Source organism: Acomys russatus, chromosome 27 (assembly GCF_903995435.1).
Source record: "Acomys russatus chromosome 27, mAcoRus1.1, whole genome shotgun sequence".
Lineage (NCBI taxonomy): Eukaryota > Metazoa > Chordata > Mammalia > Rodentia > Muridae > Acomys > Acomys russatus.
In genome coordinates, this window is record NC_067163.1 from 55569024 (window position 1) to 55593397 (window position 24374).

Sequence of the window (24374 nt, forward strand, 5' to 3'; positions counted from 1 at the left end):
AGCTGATCGTATCATTCCACACATAAGACATTGGCCTCACTACAAGGTCTTTCTGTGACTCACAAGGTCCTTCATTATTTGGCTCCTTTTCCTGGTTCTGGCCTCTTTTGCTGTGGAATCTCTTTAAGCCCCACACTCGGGTGATTTCCAGTTCAACACATCACGCTGCACTATGCCTCCCTCCCTTTGCACATCCACACGCGTCATTGCTTATTCTTCCTTCAAAATCTTTCTCACAACTCAGTTCCTCCGCGATGCCTCTCCTAGCTCCACTCTGTCTCACACCATGGCAGTTGCCTGACTCGAGCCTAAATTTTTCTCCACCTTGTTTCTGAAAGCTTGGGCATCCATTTATTGTTTTAATAAAATGTCCCCAGTCCTGTTCCTGGGGTTGTGAGCCTCCAATGTGCAGGGACTGTGTCTGATTTCATTCTGGGGCCTGACGCCTAGCAGGCAGCCTGGCATAGCAGAGCTTTAGGGAGTGTTAAAGGTGAAGTAAGACACATCCCACCCAAGGGTGCTAGAAGATCCTTTAGCACAGGCTAAATGCTAACTAAGACAATGGATTAAAGACTGGACATAAGGGAGACACATAAAGTTTGTCTAGGTAAAGGAAGAGGAGAAAGAATGTGAAACAAATGGGTTTGAGGAAGGGATTTGTGGGCAAATGGGTAAGTTGAAAAAGAAATAAGGGAAATATAGGTACACAGAGACCAGGGACCTGGGTAGATGCTCTGATACTGGTCAAGTGGGGAAGAGGACCAAGTGGTTGGAAGCATGACTATAGCAATCAAAACATCACCCAAGTGAAAGATGTGAAAGTGTGTATTGTAATTCACAATACTCAAGGCTAATACATTTAGAAAATGGATCTATTTTTAGAAAAACGTACAAGAGTGAAATTTACAGAGGAAGGGGCAGAGAAAATGCACAAACTATAAGATGAAGACTTGAGTGGCTGTAAGCCAGACCCAGTGGAAAGGGAGTCAGGACACATGTGTCAAGTCATCATGTCTGAGAGTGGCGTGTTGCAGAATCCACGAGGAAGCTGCAGGGACTCTATGCCAGGCTCCACGGTGCAGCGGAAAGAGTTAAAAGTTGGGAAGATGCAGCGCCTTGACCCTGTGTTCTGGTACAGAGCCTGTAGCTGTGAAGACAGGCAGGCATGTGTGCAAATAGGCTTGGCAGTACACCAGGCACCGCCATGTGCTTCTGGCACAAGCCCAGTCCGTGGTGATCGGTGAGTTGGAAAAGTCCCATGACCACCTGGACAGGCACACCGTGCATCACAGTGACAAAGCAGAAGATTCCACGGATGCAGTTGGAGGAAGGGCAAGGGAAGTGTTAACTAGATAGCTGTGTCACCAAGTGTGTGGCTGCCCATCTGCACCTCCATCCAAAGGTGCTTGAAAAGATGAAAGCGTCTCTCTTGTCCATTACGGAAATAACTCTTCCTGGTTGCTGTTCAGGCTGAGAGGAGGCATCTGCAAAGGAGAGGGATGGGAAGTTAGTCTTTTAAGAAAGCACCCCCCCCCCCCCGCACCCCCTAGACCCCCCTTGGTTTTTGTTTGTTTTGAGACAATGTCTCACTCCTGGATCTTGCCACATAGACCGGACTGTTCTCTGCCTGCCACTGCCTCACAATTGCTGGGATTAAAGGTTTAAGTGAAGAGTCAAGGACACCACAAAACAAACAAACAAACAACTCCACAGAATCAAAAAAATTCATAGGGGCTCACAGAGGCAGGCAATAACTAGAGAGCTAAGCTGGGTCTAACCTGGGCTCTCTGCATATATGTTATAGTTATGTAGCTTGGTATTTTTGTGGGACTCTTAGAAAGAGCAGGGGGCTGTTTCTGACACCCTTTCCTGCTTTTGGGGCCCCTTTCCTCCTACTGGACTGCTTTGTCCAGCCTTAATCTGAGGGGAGGTGCCTAGTCTTATGGCAACTTGATAAAGCTGTGTTGGTTGATAACCCTGGGAGGCTTGCTCTCTTCTGAAAGGAAAGTGTAGCTGGGATTTTTTTTTTTTTTTGTAATTTATTGGATTATTTTTCCCTCCTCCCTGCATCACCCCTGTCACTTACAGCCTTCCAAAACTAGGTAGGAGAGAAAAAAAGGTTAGAGGGGAAAGGGGGTTTTGATATCGTTAGCCTACTTCCTGCTGAGCAGGGGCATATAGTTCCTTGGGGTGAGTTTGATATTCATAGTTGGGATATTTCCAGCCAGCAACCAGAAATCCAAACAACAGCAACAAGCAGCGAACAGCAACAGGAGCAGGCAGTAATTGGCAATAGGAGCAGGTTCAGCAGCAACAGTAGCAGGAGCAAACAGGGGCAGTGGCAGCAGGGTGTGCAACAGCCTTGGCCTCTGAAATCTATATACCCTCTGAAAAGTCCCCAGAATTCAGCTGTCAAAATGACGCCCCTGATAGAACATGAGCCAAATCACAGTTAGCTGATGTGGACAATACAAAGCAGCACCATATCCCACTCCTGGGATTAAAAGAAAAAACGTATTCCTATATGTTTTGTTTCTATGTTTTTAAAGAAACCAAAAATTCTCGCTAAAGGAAAGGAAGGGCAAGTGGATGGGGAGGGGAGAAGTGAGAGGGGAGAAGTGGGAGGGGAGAAGTGGGAGGGGAGAAGTGGGAGGGGGAAGTGGGAGGGGAGAAGTGAGAGGGGAGAAGTGAAAGGGGAGAAGTGGGAGGGGGAAGTGGGAGGGGAAAGTGGGAGGGGAGAAGTGAGAGGGGAGAAGTGAAAGGGGAGAAGTGGGAGGGGAGAAGTGGGAGGGGGAAGTGGGAGGGGGAAGTGGGAGGGGAGAAGGAGGGGAGACTGGGAGGAGAGGAGGGAGGGGGAACTGCAGTAGGGAGTATGAGAGAATAAATTAATAAAACGCAAAATGAAAGAAAGAAGGAAAGAAATAAACGAGAATGGAAGGAAGGTAGAAGGAAGGAAGGAAAGAGGAAGGGAAGGAAGGAAGGAGGGAGGGAAGGAAGGAAGGAAAGAGGAAGGGAAGAAAGGAAGGAGGGAGGGAAGGAAGGAAGGAAGGAAAGAGGAAGGGAAGGAAGGAAGGAGGGAGGGAGGAAGGAAGGAAGGAGGAGAGGAAGGAAGGAAGGAGGGAAGGAAGGAAGGGAAAGGAGTCTGAATGAGCTGTGGGAAGCAGGTTGGTAAGCAGCACTCCTCCATGGCCTCTGCTCCAGTTCCTGCCTCCAGGTTCCTTCATTGAGTTCCTGCCTTGACATCCTTTGACGATGGACTGTGCTATGGAACTGTAATAGAAATGAACTCTTCCCCCGCCATCCCCCACTTGCTGCTTTTTTTTTCCCATGCTGTTTTATCACGGCAGCAAAAACACTGGCTAAGTAAGACAGGAGGTCGTTTCCAGGTCAAACTTTAGCATCTGTGGATGATGGTTCAAGGAGTGGTGACTTATGGCAGGTTTTGCTTGCCCCTCACCCGCCTCTTCTGTGTTTCACTCATGGAAAGGAAAAAAAATCACAGAAAAGTGTTTTAGAGCCGAATTTCACTTGCTAAGTGTTTATCCTGTCTTTCTTGTACCAAGTCAAGGCCTGCTAGGCACCAGATTCTCCATACTGCATGGGTTCCCGCAGGCTGACAGAACCCAGAAGGGCTTTAGGGTCTTTCTGTTGCCTGGGTTTATTTTACGTACAAGGGCATGAGTTAGATTTTAGGACATGGTGTTGAGAGAATGAAGGAAGGAAGGAAAGTGATAGGCAAGAGAAGCAACTTTGGATAAGCACTTCTAAAGGTTCCTATTTTTGTTTGTTTTCTATTTTTAATTATGTTTATTTATTGGGTGTGTGTCCCATTGTGCATGTGTGGAGGTCAGAGGGCAGCCATCAGGAGGTGGGTCTCTCCTTCCACAGTGTCGATCCCAGGGATCAAACTCAGGTCTTCGGCCTTGGTGGCAGACACCTTTGCCCACTGAGCCGCCACCCTGGCTTCTATTTTGTTTTTGAAACAGGATCTTCCTAGATTCCCAATCTTCCTAGATGGCCTGGAACTTGCTATGCAGAAACAGGGTGGCTTTTGCCTTGTAGCAATCCCCCTGCCTCAGCCTCCTGAATGCCAGGATATGTGTGCCATCAAGCTCAGATGAGAGGTTCCTGTATGCATTCTTTTCTGGTCATTGAGATATGGTTCTGTATTTCGTGTGTGTGTGTGTGTGTGTGTGTGTGTGTGTGTGTGTGTGTGTGTGTACACGTACATGTGTGTGCAGGTACATGTATGTACAGGCACACCTGTGTGTGCTGGTGTGTGTGTACACGTGTGTGCACATGTATGAAGGCCAGATGTCAAGTTTGTGTGTGTGTGTACATGTGTGTGCAGGTACATGTATGTACAGGCACACCTGTGTGTGCTGGTGTGTGTGTACACGTGTGTGCACATGTATGAAGGCCAGATGTCAAGTTTGGGTACTGTTCCTCAGGTACAATCCTCCTTGTCTCTGATGTCACTGATTACGCTAGTCAGTGACCCCGATAGATCCTCCCCTCTCTGTCTCCCCAGCTCTGGGATTATAAGCACACTCTTCCACACCCTACATCTTTACATAAGTTCTGGGGATCACACTTAGATGCTGATGTTTGCAGGGCAAGTTTGGTTCCCACCATCACAGCAGGCAGCTGGTAACCACCTGTGACTCTAACTCTGGGAGCAGGGATTCTGACGCCCTCTGCTGGCCTCCAGAAGCACTACACATGTCTGTACATGCCAGCACTCAATGTTAAAAAAGGTAAAAACTTACATTGGTATTTGTGTGTGCGTGAATCACAGCAAACTTGTCAGTGTTGTCATGATTGACGGCATCATTTGCCCAGGTGGTTGTTTATAAGACAGAAGAGGCAGATTTGTATTATGCTACAGGTGTGTCATTGCTCTGACAATGGCGATTCTTCCCACTCACTGTTCAGTATAAGGGTCCCAAGCACTTCATTCCACAGCGGCTGCAACACTTCTCGTAGAGGGGACAGTCACTGTCCTGATGGCACTTGGGCGTATCAAGCTTGGAACACGTCAGGGGATTGTTTTCTGGGCAAGAACCTGTTTTGACTTTGTGAAGTAAAATAAGACAATTGACTTAGAAATAATCTTTGAATTATTTTGAAGCCCAGATTATTCTCTCTCTCTCTCTCTCTCTCTCTCTCTCTCTCTCTCTCTCTCTCTCTCTCTCTCTCTCTCTCTCTCTCTCTCTGTGTGTGTGTGTGTGTGTGTGCGCCCATGTGCGCATGCACCCGTGTGCACTGATCACTATACACCATCAATTTGCAGTCACTGAAGAATAAAGACTTAGAATAAGTTATGTTTTGTTGTTGTTGTGGTTTTTGAAGGGTTTTCCCAGACAGGTTTTCTCTGGTTGCCTTGCTGTCCTGGAACTCACTCTGTAGACCAACCTGACTTTGAACGAAGAGATCCGCCAGCCTCTGCCTCCCAAGTTATGGGATTAAAGGTGTGCATCTCTATTGCCCAAAAGAATTGTGTTTGCTTTTGTTTTGTTTTGTTTTTGAAAAACAGAAAATTATTGTGCTCATGAGAGGTTCTGAAGAACAGCACAAGTGTCCAGAGGTCAGGGGTCAACATGAGAGCACCAGTTGGGCATTTAAAAAAAAATCTCCTGAGATGCCTCTAAGATTAGGGCATTTGAAGATCAGAGGACTTCTTCACCTCCCTGCCAGGTGTGGGTGCAGTACTGGGAGGCTGAGGCAGGAGAATGGTAAGTTTGAGGCCAGCATGATTCTATAGTGAGATCCAGACCATCCTAGACAACCTAGTGAGTTCACGCTCTGCTATGCTTCCCTCACCCATTTCATGTCCCTCACCCACGACATCCATGGCATATACCCGTGGACTGGGAGGGTCATCACCAATCCTTACCTAGCCAGGCTTCTGCACAAGTAAAGCCACACCTGGACTCACAGCACTTTTCATCCTCTGGGCAATCCCTGTCACTCTTACAGGAGTCCGGGCAATCCATTCTCATTTGGTAAGGGGAGAGCGGGCACTGTCCTTCCTTCACTGGAATGAGAGCAGACGTGATTTATTCAGATTACACCGCAATTGTTCTCCCATCACTCTTATCCTTCCACTCCTCCTACCTTCCCACCCTCACCCTATTACCCTTCCTTAGGTCCATGTCCAAGGGGGATCTCCTCCCCCACTTTATGGTCGCAGGCTAAAAAGCCTCATCTTGGTAGTGCCTATTCTCTCTTTGAGTGCCACTAGGGCTTTCCACATAGGGGAGATAATCAAATATGGGGAACCAGAGCTCATGTCAGAGTCAGTCCCTGCTCTCCACATAACTGTGGAGGATGTCCTGTCCATTGGCCAGATCAGAGTAGGGGTTCAGTGTTTACTACTTGTACTGTCCTTGGTTAGTGCAATAGTTTGAGCAGACACTCCTGGGCCCTGATCCACCCATTATGATGTTCTTCTTGTAGGTTTCTAAGATCCTCTGGATGCTTCCATTTCCTCATTCACCTACATTTCTCTTACCTAGAGTCCCAGTAGGATGTCCTCACATCTGCCCCAATCTCTTGGTAAGTGAAGACATTTACGGGGCATGCCTTTTGGGCTAGTGTCCAATTATAAGTGAGTATATACCATGTGAATCTTTCTGCTTCTGGGTTAATTCACTCAGTATGATCGTTTCTAATTTCCTCCATTTGTCCACAATTTTCTAGATTTCCATGTTTTTTAAAGCTGAGTAGTATTCTATAGTGTAAATGTACCACAAATTCTTTATCCATTCTTCCACTGAGGGCCATTTAGGCTGTTTCCAGATTCTGGCAATTATGAATAGGGCCGCTATGAACATGGTTGAGCATATGTACCTATTATGTGGTGGAGCATATTCTGGGTATATTCCAAGGAGTGGAATAGCTGGGTCTTGAGGAAGCCATATTCCCATTTTTCTGAGAAAGCACAAGATAGATTTCCAAAGTGGTTGTACTAGTTTGCATTCCTACCAGCAATGAAGGAGTGTTCCTCTCTCTCTACATCCTCACCAGCATGTGGTGTCACTTGAATTTTTGATCTTAGCCATTCTGATAGGTGTAAGACGGAATCTCAGAGTTGTTTTGATTTGCCTTTCTCTGATGACTAAGGATGTTAAGCATTTCTTTAAGTGTTTCTCAGCCATTCGATATTCCTCTGCCAAGAATTCTGTGTTTAGTTCTGAGCTCCATTTCTTAATTGGTTTATTTGTTTTTAGTGGTGTTTAATTTCTTGAATTCTTTATATATTGTGGATATTAGATCTTTGTCAGATGAAGGGTTGGTGAAAATCTTTTCCCAGTCTGTAGGCTGTCACTTTGTTCTCTTGACAGTGTCTCCTGCCTTACAGAAGCTTCTCAGCAGCATGAGGTCCCATTTATTAATTGTTGACATTAAGGCCTGGGCTGTTGGTGTTCTGTTCAGGAAGTTGTCTCCTGTGCCAATGTGTTCCAGGCTCTTCCCCACTTCTTCTTCCAACAAATTTAGTGTCTCTAATTTTATGTTGGGGTCTTTAATCCACTTGGACGTGAGTTTTGTGCATGATGACAAATATGGATGTAGTTGGACCAGCACCATTTGTTGAAGATGCTATCCTTTTTCCATTGAATCGATTTGGCTTCATTGTCAAAAAATCAAGTGACCATATGTGTTTGGATTCAGTTCTGGGTCTTCGATTCGATTCCATTGATCAACCAGCCTATTGCTGTGCCAGTAGCATGCTGTTTTAATTACTGTTGCTCTATAGTACAGCTTAAGATCAGGAATGGTGATTGCTCTGGAGGGTCTTTTATTGTATAGGATTGGTTTAATTATTCTGGGTTTTTTGTTTTTTCATATGAAGTTGAGGATTGACCTTTCAACATCTTTAAAAAAATGTGTAGGTATTTTGATAGAGATTGCATTGAATCTGTAAATTGTTTTGGTAAGATGGCCATTTTTACTATGTTAATTCTCCCAATCCATGAACAAGGGAGATCATTCCATCTTCTCATGTCATCTTCAATCTCTTTCTTCAGGGATTTAAAGTTTTTTTTTTCGAACAAGTCCTTTACTTCCTTGGTTAGAGTAATTCCTAGATATTTTATATTGCTTGTGGCTAAACGTGAAGGGTGTGGTTTTCCTAATTTCTTCCTCTGCATGATTGTCATTTGTATATAGAAAAGCTACTGACTTTTTTGAGTAATTTTGTATCCAGCCAGTTTGCTGAAGGTTTTTATCAGCTGTAGGCGTTCTCTGGTGAAGTTTTGGGGTCACTTATGTACACTATCATATCATCAGCAAATAGTGATAATTTGACTTCCTCCTTTTCCATTTGAATCCCCTTCATCTCCTTTTGTTGTCTTATTGCTCTGGCTAGAACTTCAAGAACTATATTGAAGAGATATGGAGATAGTGGGCAACCTTGTCTGGTCCCCAATTTTAGAGGCATTTCCTTGAGTATCTGTCCATTTAATTTGATGTTGGCTATCGGCTTGCAGTATATAGCCTTTATTATGTTTAGGTATGTGCCTTGTATCCCTGATCTCTCCAAAACTTTAAACACGAATGGGTGTTGAATTTTGTCAACTACTTTTTCTGCATCTAAGGAGGTGATCATTTGGTTTTTCTCTTTCAGTTTGTTTATATGGTTCATTATATTGATGACTTTCCTTATATTAAACCATCCCTGCATGCCTGGAATGAAGCCTACCTGGTCGTGGTGAATGATGTCTTTGATATGTTCTTGTATTCGTTTTGTGAGTATTTTATTGAGTATTTTTGCATCAATGTTTGTAAGAGAAGTTGGTCCGAAATTCTCTTTTTTTTTTGTTGGGTCTTTGTGGGGTTAGGTATCATCATGACTATGGCCTCATAGAAAGAAGCGAGCTGGTGTAGTCATTCTAATATCCAATTAAATAGACTTTCAGCCAAAATTAATCAAAAGGGATGAGGAAGGACACTTTATACTCATCAAAGGTAAAATCAACCAAGATGACATCACAGTTCTGAACATCTATGCTCCTAATACAAGGGCATGCACATTTGTAAAATAATTATTAACAAAGCTTAAACCACTCATCAATCCCCACCCATTACTAGTGGGAGACTTCAACACCCCACTTTCACTGAAGGATAAGTCTTTGAAACAGAAACTAAGCCGGGAAGTAACTTCATTAACCAACATCATGATTCAAATAGATTTAACCGATATTTGCAGAACTTTTCACCCAAACACAAAGGATTATACCTTCTCCTCAGTACCCCATGGAACCTTCTCCAAAATTGATCACATAGTATGTCACAAAGCAAGCCTCAACAGATACAAGAAGATTAAAATAATACCTTGTATCCTATTAGATCACTGTGGTCTAAGGCTGGACTTCAACAACAACAGAAATAAGAAAAAGCCTACACACACATGGAAACTAAACAACTCTCTACTTAATGACACCTGGGTCAGGAAAGAAATAAAGAAAGAAATTGAAGACTTCCTGAAATTCAGTGAAAATGAAAGAACAACATACCCAACTTTGTGGGACACAATGAAAGTGGTGCTAAGAGAAAAATTCATAGCACTAAGTGCCTTTAGAAAGAAAGTGGAAATATCCCACATAAACAACCTAACAACATATCCGGAAGCCCTAGGAAAAAAAGAAGTGGAAACACCCAAGAGGAGTAGACAACTGGAAATAATCAAAGTCAAGACTGAAATCAATAAGTTAGAAACAAAGAGAACAATTCAAAGAATCAACAAAACCAGGAGCTGGTTCTTTGAGAAAATCTACAAGATAGACAAACCATTAATCAAACTAACGAAAAGGCAGACAGACACTATTCAAATAAGTAAAATCAGAAATGAAAAGGGAGACATAACAGACACTGAAGAAATACAAAGAATCATATGATCCTACTTTAAAGGCATATATGCCACAACATTTGAAAGTCTAGAGGAAATGGACAATTTTTTTGATCGATTCCATTTGCCAAAATTGAATCAAGATCAGATAAACAAATTAAATAGCCCTATTTCACCTATAGAAATAGAAGCAATCATTGATAGTCTCCCAACCAAAAAAAGCCCAGGGCCAGATGGCTTCAGTGTAGAATTCTACCAGACCTTCAAGGAGGAGCTAATACTGATATTCTTCAAGCTACTCCAAAAGATAAATATGGATGTAACATTGCAGACATGAGTTTTACAGCACCCCACCACCTGCTGTCCTTCAGAAAGCCTCTTGTCCTAGGGGCGATAGTTTCTATACTGTGGTTAAGTTTACTCTGACCATCTCCATGTGCTGAGTTGGAACACAAATACAGCATGTACCATGCCATAGAGGGGTGCTTAATGTCGGAAGTCCCCACATTCCTCCCTGGAACCCCTTGCTCCTTCCTTCCTTTCTTCTCCCTTTCTTTCTTTTCTTTCTCTCTTCCTCCTTTCTTTTTTCTTTCTTTCCTTTGTTCCTTCCCACTCCCCCTTTTTCCTTTATTTTTCTCAGGTCAGATTCAAACATGAATTTTTAAAAAATTTGTTCTGCTTTTGTGTCAGTTTTAGTGTTTTGAGACAAAGTCTCATATAGCTCAGCGTGGTCTCAAACTCTCTGTGTAGATACTTAGAGGCTAAGAAATTAAAACCTCAGCTCCATCTCCATCAACTTTCTATCCCTCAGCAGCTAAGAGAATTGTTCTAATTCTGCTTTCTCCTCTGCAAAGTGTTGGTGAGGGAGCCAAATATGGTGGCTCCCACTTATAACTCCAGCACTTGGATGGCTGAGGCAGAAGAATTGCTGTAAGTTCCTGCAAGGCCTGGTTACAGACTGAAAGCAAACAAACAAAATCATAGAGTGTTGATGGTGGAATATTTCTCAACCTGCCTCACAAAACTTTAAGTACAAATAAAATGCCGATAAGTCGATCACATTTATTCTGAGGCCGACACATGTATTTCCAAGATCCACAGTCATCCCACCATTGGTTGCCATTTAGTGAGCCACACCACAAAGAACCAGCAGGCCATGCCCTTTGTATCTGATGCCACAGAAACCTGCCAACAACTCAGTGAGCTGCTTGCTCTTCCAGAATAAAAAAGGCAAAGAAACTTGCAGCGGGTGGAGATGAGTAAGATTTTAATACAGGTTATTCAATGCATAAACCCCGTAGCACTCTGGCTCCCAGCAGTGTTGGCACTGAGAATTGCACTGAAGACCAGATCTATAGGTTTCCCTTTCACCTCCCAGGGCTGCACTTCCTCCATGGTGTTCTCAAACTGACCTATGTGTGCTCCCTTCTAAGGCAGTTTTCAGGATGATGTTTAACAAGGTGCTGTGGTGAGAAGCAGCTTCCTCCAAAGAGATAGACCTGAACTTCGAGTTCCACAGGCCAGTGTTTATGAACACGTTACATGTCTTGTCTCATTTTGGGAGGATTGTAGGGGTCTTTGAGAGTAGAGAAGTCATGGGTAGGTGGAGTGTAAAACTGAAAGCTGGGAAAGCAGGGTTAAGCCCTTGAATGCGAGCCAAGGAGAGTCAGAGTGTTCAGGAGATTTGTACGTGGATCCATCTTTGGGAAGAGAAAGTACTACACAGGTATCCAGTTGCTCAGAAAAGGGCGGGGGCCAGACTTGAAGGATTACTCAACGTTTCTTGGAAGCTAGGGAGAACCTGGGAAGTAAATTCAAGGAGTTCAGATGTTTACCGGCAGATAACAGAAGACTAGATGGCAGGAAAAGCATTAAGAGGGACACTGGTCAGAAAGTCACCTCCTCTGAAGGGGAGGTGGAGGTGGCTTCGAGCAGAAAGGACCATGCCTTCCCCTTGCCATTGTCCATCCCCAAGACTTTTTGTGTAGGCATGCCAAAGTGAATGGAGGGAGGGGGCAGCACGTAGGAGCCCTTCAAGACATGGCCCTGTTTCCAGAGGTCTCATATCTTTTGTCTTTTCCTCATTTCCCAGCCTCACGATTTGTACATTATCTTGGTTTCTGGTCACAACAACTCCTTTACATAAATACTGTTAATATCCCCATCTTATAGCCAGCTAAAAGTCATAAAGGCAAGCAGCTTGCCCAAAGACCTCTTAACCGGCAAACGGTAGAGCGAGGGTTTGGATCCAAGCTTAGTCTCGAAGCGATAAGTGTGCTACTGTTTGTAGCTACGTGAGGCATTCAGACCACTAGAGACATGGGCCTTACCGGTGTGCATGCAGACCTTCCTGCAGTCAGTCTCGCTGAGGAAGTTGTTGGCATTCCCTTGACATCCACTGTACCTAAAGGATCTGCACTGCTTCTTCTCAGAGTCAAAATACCAGCGAGTCACATTGTCATGACAGTGTCCTGTGTCTGAAGGTAACATGCAGGGCTCTGAGGGGAGGAAGCAAAGCATGAGCATAAACACGGTCCTGAAGAGGAGGTCAGGTCCCTAGACACAGCCTTCGTCATGATTTATAGTGTTACTGCTCTACTCATAGAAAGAGCCAATGGGGACAAAAGACATAGATGGACCAAGGTGATAGCTAGGAAAGGCGGGAAGGCATTTGTTGCCAACCCTGATGATTCAAGTTGGACCTCCAGGCCCCACACAGTGGAAAAAAGGAATCAACTTCCATGAGTTGCCTGCTGACCTCCACAAACATGTCATGGCAGCCTCCCCAACAAAATAAAAATAAATGTAGAAATTTTTTCTTTTAATCCCTCCCCTTTATATTTTATGTGTATGAGTATTCCTCTTTCATGTGCATATCTGCACCATGTGTGTGCAGTACCCACTGAGGCCAGAAGAGGGATCCAGATCTCCTGGTCTGAACAGTGGTCCTCTGCAGGAGATACAAGTGCTTTCAACTTCTGAGCCATCTCTCCAGGTTGCTAAATTTTCTTTTGAAAAGATATAGGCTTGATTCTCAGCATCTACATGATGGTTCACAACTGTTTATCACTCCAGTTCCAGGGGACCTAATACTTTCTTTCAACCTTGACAGGCACCAGTCAAAGATGGTTGATATACATACATGCAGGCAAGACACACACACACACACACACACACACACACACACACACACACACACACACTAAATCTTTTTTAAAAAGATAGGCTCGAGTCATATCTCTACAGCCAATGCTTGATTCTCTGCAGCTTTTCTAGGTGCCATCCCATCTTATAAAGTGCATAACAGTTGGGCGGGGGTGGTGCACATGCCTTTAACTCCAGCACTGGGGAGGCACAGGTTGGTGGATTGCTATGAGTTTGAGGCCAGCCTGGTCTACAAAGTGAGTCCAGGATAGCCAAGGCTACACAGAGAAACCATGTCTTGAAAAATGAAAATAATAATAATAATAATAATAATAATAATAATAATAATAATAATAATAATGTGCATTATAAACAGGATATAAACACACTGTGTAGTGGATCTTCCTTCCCCATTGCCTTGAGGATAACATGTGTCCAGCACAGTATCCACAGTGCCTGCTGTACAAAGAGAAGAAGCACAGACCCTGATGGCTAAAAACAAATATGACACAGCTAGGCCATGTTGCTCCTCTACTCAAAACACACACACACACACACACACACACACACACACACACACACACACACACACACACACACACCTTCTAGAACAACCCACATCACTGTAACTCTACGATCATGATAAAGTGAGACAAAGGCAAGATAACAGAGACTCACAGAATACCAAAGCCATCCAACGTCTATCTCACATGAAGAGCTAACATCCCTCTCTGGATTACAGCTTCCTCCTCACTCTACATGCCCTCTTTAGAGATAAGAGCCACTGGAAGAGATGCCCAGCCATAGAATTAACCTATTTTTGGACAATGTCCAACTTAAGGCTAACCCTCACTTCTCTAGTCCTCTCCAAATTACCCAACACAAACCCTAATCCTGTGATAGACTCAAACAGATTCTTCCTGGAATAGATGCCTCATGGATGTCTATGATGAGCAATCTCTGTGATAGTCATGAGCAATAAACCCATCTTATCAACAAGTGTATTCACGGCAGTCTTAGGCCGAAAGATCTCATATGGCTTTGACTTAACCAAGACCTTGGGTTCTTAGAATAGCAGGAAATGCAGGTCTTGTCACCCATCCAAACCTCTGCTTCCATATTTCTCTTCAGATTCCCTGTGTAATTTTAATTTTGAGACATGAAGAGCCAATGCTAACTATGTATATATATATATACAGATATATATTGCTTTTTTGAGACAGAGTCTCTCTGGAATTCAGAGATCCACCTGTCTCTTCCTCCCAAATGCTGGGATTAAAGATATGTGCCACTACGCCTGGCCCCTGCCTGAATATATTAGGTGTGAAAGTAAGGAAGAAATGAATAAATACCTATTAAATGTTTGGTCTCTGACATACAGGATGCTAAATACTTGGGATTTGTAGGAAACCCTTTTAAAGGCCAAAGAGTCCAAAATGATCCAACACCTTAGGTTGATGGATGCTTCATTTCTCAAATAACAATTTGAATGAAGTTTGATTTTTGCAAACAATAGCTTTAACACATAGTGGATACAGAATAGGCACTAGCTTTCTGTGAGTGCTGGACAAATGAAATCTGGCATTGATGTTAAGTACGTGGTGTTCACACCTGGATCCATGACCCACACTTAAAGGCGGAGAGTTAAAAGTACAGAATGAGGAAGATACAAACTCTGGCCTTTTGGTCCTGCCTTCAAGGACACATCAAGAAGTGGTAAACCTCGGAAGCCATATCTGCCTTCCATCTGGATGTTAGTACCTTGGTAAGGATCCATGCAGATCCTCCTACAGGCAAAATGGCAGCACTTGAGATGGGCTTTACAGCTGAAGTCTGTTGTGCAGGAGCTTGAAAGCACAGTTCTGCATTCCAACCGCTTCCTGGGGCACTCTCCCACTTTTTCTGCAAGGAAGAAACATCCAGGCTCACACTCTCAAACATTTCAGCCCCTTTCCCCCTGGCAAAGGTGGGCTTTGAAGATCTGTCTTCTCCTCTACCTCTGACTCTCAGGTCTTCCCTTGCTTATCCTTAGGGGCCACATCCGTCTCTCTCCAATGGAGCTGAGTCAAGAACTTGTGCTCAGGTAACTGAAGAGAAACCATCTTGGGTTCCAACGCATGTAGCTAGACACCAGTGGCATGTGTCTTAATCTTGTGACCTGATGGCTTTAGTGCCTAAGTCCTCTGCCTCCAGCACCATCAGCAGAGGAGTTTGATGAACATCAGAGGAACCAGGAATCCTAACTTTGGTCCCTGACATCTTATGGGGCCTCAGGCCCAGTCTGGGTCCAGTTACAGGGTTTTTGAGTTAGAAACTCTAAGATAAAGAAATGATACGTGAGCAGAGGAAGGAAATGCTGTCATCAGATCTGGTCTTGCTAGCCTGGCTCCAACATGAACTAGACAAATCATATGTGAAAATGCTTCTCATTGTCTGAGTCATAAGTTTCCCATCTGTAAGACGAGACTGCCAATCCCTACCTTAGAGTCGGCTTGTAGAAATTTAGTGGAATGATGCCTGAGATACACTCACTACAGCGCCTGGCACCTGGTGGCATCCTCCCTTTTAAATGCGTCATATCACTGCCTGACTTCATGGTTTGTAGGGGCCAGGATTCTAAAGCCATGGCTTAATACTCCTGTCCTCTTGTTATTGCATTAAGCACAAATCTAGACACTGCGAAGAGTGACCGTGTAGGTGAAATTCAAGCACTAAACTGGTTAACCTTAAGACTAAAAGGTCATCCAGTTGGGCTACAGCCAATCAATAGGATTCCTTAAAAAGCAGAATTTTCTGGTTGACTGAGAAGTTGGAGAGACTCAAACTGCAGGAAGGTTACAACAGGCTATCTCAGCGGCTTTGACAGTGACAGAGGCCAAGGGTCAGGAAGTGAGGGTGGCCTCCAGAAGCTGGCATCACTATAGAGACGAGAGCCCCAGACCTAAAACTGTAAGAAAATGGTTAGTGATCTGTGAAGAGGACCTGGAGTCCCGGATGAGAGCCGCAGCCTTGCCTGGCATCTTGCTCTCAGACTGGTGAGAATCTGACAGGAAAACTCAGGTGTGCCACACAGATTTCTGACCTCCAGATGGAGCCTCCGTAGCAGCAGGTTGCTGAAACAGTGCGCCATGGCTCTAAACTGAGAACCCACAACCAGGATTTAGTCCAAGAGGCTAGATCTTTGTGGGGTTTGGAACTAGGCAACTTTAGAATGAGAAGGTCCACATAGTCAGTGCCAGCCTCCTGCTTTCACATGTTCAGAGAATGTTTCATATGTTCAGCAAAGCTAAACAAATAACCCAGAACCACCTCACAGTGACCAAGAACCAAAGACAGAGACGTTTTGAGATTACGCGGTCTAGTCTTACTGTGTAGACTCTGGCCTCCCTCCTCCATCCCGGGAATCCTTAAACCTCTGTGTGTGTCTTTGTATGTTTTCCTGCCTTGTCAGCTTGTCATTTTGAGCCCTGTCCCTTCCTCATTGGATGTCTCTTCTTAGTCATGTGCCTACTGTGCACACACCCAGGGGACTCTTGCACGTTTCCTGGTCTCAGGTGTCTCGTGAGCTTCCTGGACTCTTCCTGTCTTAACACACTCTTTCCCGTGGTTCTGGATGGTTCTGGTATCTTTCCCCCAGGCCCAACCTCTATTCTGGGCTGAAGACCTTTGTTTGCAGTTACCTGAAGAAAGCCATTCAAGAGGCTCTCAGGCTAGCACTGGAGCCCTGGCTCGGTGGTTGGGAGCCTTTGTTTCAATGTGTTTAAGCAGAGCCAGTGTCTTTTGGGCCTAAAAATCACTTCCTCACTCTGTTCCCCATCTTGACCATCACCACTCAACAGTTCAGTTATGAAACACCAGTGCAGAAAGGGTTTATGTAGACTCCCACCCCCACCCTAGATTCAGATCCATCCCGGACTTGGGTCAAGCCTGTTTCTTGAATCTTTCCCCACCCCATCTCCCCTCTTTCTTTGCTGCCACCTGGCCTCATCTTCTCTGGCCCTCTTTTATCAGATTCATGCCTAATGAATAATTAAGTTTTAAAAATTTACACACACACATTGAGGAAAGCCAGGGAAATAATTTGGGTAAACGGGTGAACGAAGCTGTACACAGAAGAAGTTGTCTATCACCTTGAAGCCAGCAGTGCTTTGTCAATCAATACTAACTAACCCTTGCCCTTGATTCCAGCCCTCTGTCCCCAAGAGCACTCCCCAGGAAGAACGAGCATGGCCTTGGGACGCACGTTTGGGTCTCATGTTCAGGAATGCTGAAGTCTGCTCCAAGGAGAGGAAGAGAAACAGCAAGAGTGTTCCACTAATCCAGGAGCTGGCAGAGGCATGGGCGGAGAGATGCCTGTATGAGCAAAGAACAGAGGCCTGAGTTAGGCGCATCCAGGGAGAAGCACCGTCCATGCAGGACTTCTAGAGGGTCCTCAGCTCCACTTACTTCATGGTTGAGAAAACAGAGCCAGAGGCCAGAGGGGTCTGTCTCAGGTGTCAAGTCACTCCTGGACTCTCCGTGGCACCCTATACTTGGCCATGGTGGTGCATCAGGTCCTTCTTGGTCACTTTCCCACTGTCTTGCTCCTGGGCAAGCGGTCACACTTGAGTCATCACAGGGCCTCATTTGGAACAGTCGCCTGGTGGCTTTCCTGTGCTTGTGTCTAAAGCAACGATTCAGCAGAGCCTTTGCTTTGCTCCACTGATGACAGGGATAGAACATATGACAGGTCTGAGACTGGGCACGTGCTCCAGGATGTAGGTGTCTCAGAATTGCACAGGCACACATCCATACACACATGCGCCTACACACACTTATGTACCAACACACACACACACACAGATTCACACACACACACACACACACAGACAAACACACACACACACAAACACACACAATGTCCAAACACACACACACACATGTCCCAAGTGACCTGTTAACAAAGAGATTCCCCTCATTCCTTCTGGCTCATGCAACTCCAGGATCTTTTTTTGAAAAAAATAATCTTTATTTAGTTTTATTTTACATGCACAGGCCTTGGAACTGGAGTTACAGATAGTAGTGAGCTGCCGTGTGGGTGCTGGGACTGGAACCCAGGTCCTATGGAGGAGCAGACAGTGCTCTTAACCACTGAGCCATCTCTCCAGCCCCCAACTCTGGGATCTTATAATTCATCTAGACAGCCTGGTAAACAGATAATCCCCCCTTCAAGACTGGTTTCATGCACCATATGTATTTTAAATTTTAAGTGTGTGTGTGTGTGTGTGTGTGTGTGTGTGTGTGTGTCTGGTGTGGCACAGTGCACATGTGGAGGTCAGAGGACAATTTTTGAAAGTCGATTCTTTCCTTCCACTGTGAGTCCTAGAGGCAGGACTCTAGTAAGTGCTTTTCCTTGTTGAGACAGGGCCTCCCACAAGGGTTCTTCTATTTCGACATGAGAAGACTGTGCGATGTCTGTAGCTTACTCTAGGTAAACACACTTTAGATACAGTGTGAAGATGGGGGAAGGATGAAATAGATGCCGGTACGAATCGTTTCGGAGCCTGAGGGCCTGTAGCCATGCCTTGGAGCCTCTTTCCCGGAGCTCTTGAAGAAAGAGTAGGAAGACTGGCAGGAGTTGCCATCCCCTTATGCACGTTACAAAAGAATTCTGATGTCCCCCAGGCCCCCACAGGTGTTACAGCAGCCCCTGGACTCTTCTTCAGCAATGGGAATATTAACCCCAAAGCAGTAATTGTGATTTGGGCCTTTTCTAGGCCACTTATATCAGTAACATAACTTGGATCCTCAGTTTTCTTCATTCAGAAAATGGCAAAATACACCTAGCACATCTGGTTGGCTGTGGTGGGAATGCAAATGGAATGGCATGAAATTCTGGTGCATCAGTGTGGAATTGAGATAGAAAGGCAGCAAGCATGAGTTTGGAGTTGGACTGAACTCTCCTGTGTTCACCATGTTATTCGCTATGTGGTCTCAGCTCAGTCACTGAGCATCACTGAACCTCCATTTTTTTTTTTACTATAAACAAGCAAACAAACAAACAGTAATAGATCCATGCATCCTGATGCCCAGTTCTATGCATCCTGATGCTCAGCTCTATGCATCCTGATGCTCAGCTCTAGGCATCCTGATGCTCAGCTCTATGCATCCTGATGCCCAGCTCTATGCATCCTGATGCTCAGCTCTAGGCATCCTGATGCCCAGCTCTATGCATCCTGATGCTCAGCTCTATGCATCCTGATGCTCAGCTCTATGCATCCTGATGCTCAGCTCTATGCATCCTGATGCCCAGCTCTATGCATCCTGATGCTCAGCTCTATGCATCCTGATGCCCACCTCTATGCATCCTGACGCTCAGCTCTATGCATCCTGATGCCCAGCTCTATGCATCCTGATGCCCAGCTCTATGCATCCTGATGCTCAACTCTAGGCATCCTGATGCCCAGCTCTATGCATCCTGATGCTCAGCTCTAGGCATCCTGATGCTCAGCTCTATGCATCCTGATGCTCAGCTCTAGGCATCCTGATGCCCAGCTCTATGCATCCTGATGCTCAGCTCTAGGCATCCTGATGCCCAGCTCTATGCATCCTGATGCCCAGCTCTATGCATCCTGATGCTCAGCTCTAGGCATCCTGATGCTCAGCTCTATGCATCCTGATGCTCAGCTCTAGGCATCCTGATGCCCAGCTCTATGCATCCTGATGCTCAGCTCTAGGCATCCTGATGCTCAGCTCTATGCATCCTTATGACCCAGATTAAATTCACCACAAGCCATGATTGGTTTATATAGTATTGAGAAGGCATGTGGGTAAGAATAAGAAGGCCCAATTTTAAACCCCACTGGTGCACCCTAATTTACCCTAGCTGGAAGAGAGTCAGGTGGAAGGTTCCCCACCTCCAGCCCTTTCCCCATCCATAACATGAAGGTGATTGACTAATGATGTCAAACAAATTTCCACTTCTAAGAAATCACAACATCAAAACAGTCCTGCCAGATCTGATAAGCACATTCTTTTTACCCTCCAGCCCGGCTGGGGCTGTCATACATGGACAGCTAGAACATGCCGCTCCTGCCCCTGCACCAATGAGACCCTTAGAAATTGCTTCTTTTTGCCCTGTGCTGATAACATCTGCTCACATGGCCTGCTTAAGAATGATCTCGGAGCTTTCTGGGCTGTGCATAGAGAACCCCTGCCTTGAAAGACTGCAACGGAACCAAATGGCTCTTCATTTCTTCATGAGTTCCTCATTAGAACTTGGTTGACATCCCAGGGGGACATTCTTTGATTGTTGCACAATACTGTAGCCTGTGAAAATACAGGTGAGTTTGTTACTCTGCTTTTATTTTTTTTTTTTTGTTTTTGTTCTTTAAATTAATTTATTCAGATTACAATGCAATGGTTCTCCCATCACTCGTATCCTTCCATTCCTCCTACCCTCCCACGCCCACCCTCTTAACCTCCCTTAGGTCCATGTCCGAGGAGGATCTTCTCCCCCACTTTATGGTCGCAGACTAACAAGTCTCATCTTGGTAGTTTGCCTATTCTTTCTTTGAGTGCTACCAGGGCTCCACATAAAGGGGAGGTCAACAAATATGGGGAACCAGAGCTTATGTCAGAGTCAGTCCCTGCTCTCCACATAACTGTGGAGAATGTCCTGTCCATTGGCTAGATCAGAGTAGGGGTTCAGTGTTTACTACTTGTATTGTCCTTGGTTAGTGCAATAGTTTGAGGAGACACCCCTGGGCCCTGATTCACCCGTTACGATGTTCTTCTAGTAGGTTTCTAAGATCCTCTGGATCCTTCTATTTCCCCATTCTCCTGTATTTCTCTTACTGTAGTCCCAGTAGTATGTCCTTACATCTGTCCCAATCTCTTGGTAAGTGAAGACATTCAGGGGCATGCCTTTTGGGCTAGTGTCCAATTATAAGTGAGTATACACCTTGTGAGTTTCTGTTTCTGGGTTAACTCACTCAGTATGATCATTTCTAGTTTCCTCCATTTGTCCACAAATTTCTGGATTTCCTTGTTTTTTTTTTTGTTTTTGTTTTTGTTTTTTTTTTGTTTTTTTGTTTTGTTTTTATAGCTGAGTAGTGTTCCATAGTGTAAAGGTGCCACAATTTCTTTATCCATTCTTCCACTGAGGGACATTTAGGCTGTTTCCAGATTCTGGTAATTATGAATAGGGCCGCTATGAACATGGTTGAGCATATGTACCTATTATGTGGTGGAGCATATTCTGGGTATATTCCAAGGAGTGGAATAGCTGGGTCTTGAGGAAGCCATATTCCCATTTTTTTGAGAAAGCACAAGATAGATTTCCAAAGTGGTTGTACTAGTTTGCATTCCTACCAGCAATGAAGGAGTGTTCCTCTCTCTCTACATCCTCACCAGCATGTGGTGTCACTTGAATTTTTTATCTTAGCCATTTTGATGGGTACAAGATGGAATCTCAGAGTCGTTTTGATTTGCCTTTCTCTGATGACTAAGGATGTTGAGCATTTGTCTAAGTGTTTCTCATCCATTTGATATTCCTCTGTTGAGAATTCTCTTTTAGTTCTGAGCCCCATTTCTTAATTGGGTTATTTGGTTTGGTGGTGTTTAATTTCTTGAGTTCTTTATATATTTTGGAAATCAGACCTTTGTCAGATGTAGGGTTGGTGAAGATTTTTTTCCCAGTCTGTAGGCTGTCACTTTGTTCTGTTGACAGTGTCTCCTGCCTTACAGAAGATTCTCATCCTCATGAGGTCCCATCTGTTAACTGTTGACCTTAAGGTCTGGGCTGTTGGTGTTCTGTCCAGGAAGTTGTCTCCTGTGCCAATGTGTTCCAGGATCTTCCCCACTTTTTCCTTTAACCGGTTTAATGTCTTTATGTTTTATGTTGAGATCTTTAATCCACTTGGACTTGAGTTTTGTGCATGGTGACAAATATGGATCTAATTGCATTTTTCTACATGTAGAAATCCAGTTAGACCACCACCATTTGTTGAAGATGCTATCCTTTTTCCATTGAACAGATTTGGCTTCTTTGTCAAAAATCAAGTGACCATATGTGTGTGGATTCATTTCTGGATCTTCGATTCAATTCCATTGATAAACCAGCCCATTGCTTTGCCAGTAGCATGCTGTTTTAATTACTGTTGCTCTATAGTACAACTTGAGATCAGGAATAGTGATTCCTCTGGAGGATCTTTTATTGTATAGGATTGTTTTAGCTATTCTTGGTTTTTTGTTTTTCCATATGAAGTTGAAGATTGACCTTTCAATGTCTTTAAAATTCTGTAGGTATTTTGATAGGAATTACATTGAATCTGTAAATTGCTTTGGGTAAGATGGCCATTTTTACTTTGTTAATTCTCCCAATCCATGAAGAAGGGAGATCCTTCCATCTTCTCATGTCCTCTTCAATCTCTTTCTTCAGGGATTTAAAGGTTTTTTTAAAAACAAGTCTTTCACTTGCTTTGTTAGAAATACTCCTAGATATTTTATATTGCTTGTGGCTATGGTGAATGGTGTAGTTTTCCTAATTTCTTCTTCTGCATGTTTGTCATTTGTATATAGGAAGGCTACTGACTTTTTTGAGTTAATTTTGTATCCAGCCAATTTGCTGAAGGTGTTTATCATCTGTAGTAGTTCTTTGGTGGAGTTTTGGGGTCACTTATGTACACTATAATATTATCTGCAAAAAGGGATAAATAGACTTCTTCCTTTCCCATTTGGATCCCCTTGATCGCCTTTTGTTGTCTTATTGCTCTGTCTAGAACTTCAAGTACTATATTGAAGAGATATGGAGATAGTGGGCAACCTTGTCTGGTCCCTGACTTTAGAGGCATTTCCTTGAGTATCTGCCCATTTAAATTGATGTTGGCTATTGGCTTGCTGTATATAGCCTTTATTATGTTTAGGTATGTGCCTTGTATCCCCAATTTCTCCAGAACTTTAAACACGAAAGGGTGTTGGACTTTGTCAAATGCTTTTTCTGTAGCTAAGGAGATGATCATGTGGCTTTTCTCTTTCAGTTTGTTTATATGGTGGATTACATTGATAGATTTCCATATGTTAAACCATCCCTGCATGCCTGGAATGAAGTCTACCTGGTCATGGTGAATGATATCTTTCATATGTTCTTGTATTCATTTTACAATTATTTTATTGAGTATTTTTGCATCAATGTTCATAAGAAAAATTGGTCTGAAATTCTCTTTTTGTTGGGTCTTTGTGGGGTTTAGCTACAAATGTGACTGTGGCCTCATAGAATGAATTTGGTAATGTTCCATCCATTTCTATCTTTTGGATTAGCTTGAAGAGTATCAGTATTAGCTCCTCTTTGAAGGTCTGGTAGAATTCTGGGCTGAAACCATCTGGCCCTGGGCTTTTTTCAGTTGAGAGACTATCAATGATTGCTTCTATTTCTATAGGTGAAATAGGGCTATTTAATTTGTTTATCTGATCTTGATTCAATTTTGGCAAACAGAATCGATTAAGAAAATTGTCCTTTTCCTCTAGACTTTCAAATGTTGTGGCATATATGCCTTTAAAGTAGGATCTTATGATTTTTTGTATTTCTTCAGTGTCTGTTGTTATGTCTCCCTTTTCATTTCTGATTTTACTTATTTGAATAGTGTTTGTCTGCCTTTTCGTTAGTTTGGCTAATGATTTGTCTATCTTGTAGATTTTCTCAAAGAACCAGCTCCTGGTTTTGTTGATTCTTTGAATTGTTCTCTTTGTTTCTAACTTATTCATTTCAGCCCTGAGTTTGATTATTTCTAGATGTCTACTCCTCTTGGGTGTTTGAACTTCTTTTTTCTAGGGCTTCCAGATGTGTTGTTAGGTTGTTTATGTGGGATATTTCCACTTTCTTTCTAAAGGCACTTAGTGCTATGATTTTTCCTCTTAGCACTACTTTCATTGTGTTCCACAAATTTGGGTATGTTATTCCTTCGTTTTCATTGAATTTCAAGAAGTCCTTTATTTCTTCCTTTATTTCTTTCCTGACCCAGGTGTTAAGTAGAGAGTTGTTTAGTTTCCGTGTGTGCATAGGCTTTTTGTTATTTCTGTTGTTGTTGAAGTCCAGCCTTAGAACACAGTGATCTGATTGGATACAAGGTATTATTTTAATCTTCTTGTATCTGTTGAGGCTTGCTTTGTGACATACTATGTGATCAATTTTGGAGAAGGTTCCATGGGGTGCTGAGTAGAAGGTATAATCCTTTGTGTTTGGGTGAAAAGTTCTGTAAATATCTGTTAGATCCATTTGATTCGTGATGTTGGTTAATGAAGTTATTTCCCAGCTTAGTTTCTGTTTCAAAGATTTATCCTTCGGTGAAAGTGGGGTGTTGAAGTCTTTCACTATTAATGTGTGGGGGATTGATGAGTGGTT

The 24374-nt window shown here is 43.8% G+C and overlaps 1 protein-coding gene across 1 annotated transcript in view; it reads right to left on the reverse strand.

Moving 5' to 3' along the window:
• Positions 1–1000: 1000 nt before the first annotated feature.
• LOC127210144 (WAP four-disulfide core domain protein 8-like) overlaps positions 1001–24374 on the reverse strand; it is a 35217-nt gene continuing 11843 nt past the window's right edge. Inside the window, 6 exon segments of the mRNA XM_051169817.1 lie at positions 1001–1147; positions 1201–1484; positions 5897–6037; positions 12181–12348; positions 14756–14896; positions 17238–17347. Coding sequence (XP_051025774.1) covers positions 1001–1147; positions 1201–1484; positions 5897–6037; positions 12181–12348; positions 14756–14896; positions 17238–17347 — 991 coding nt within the window.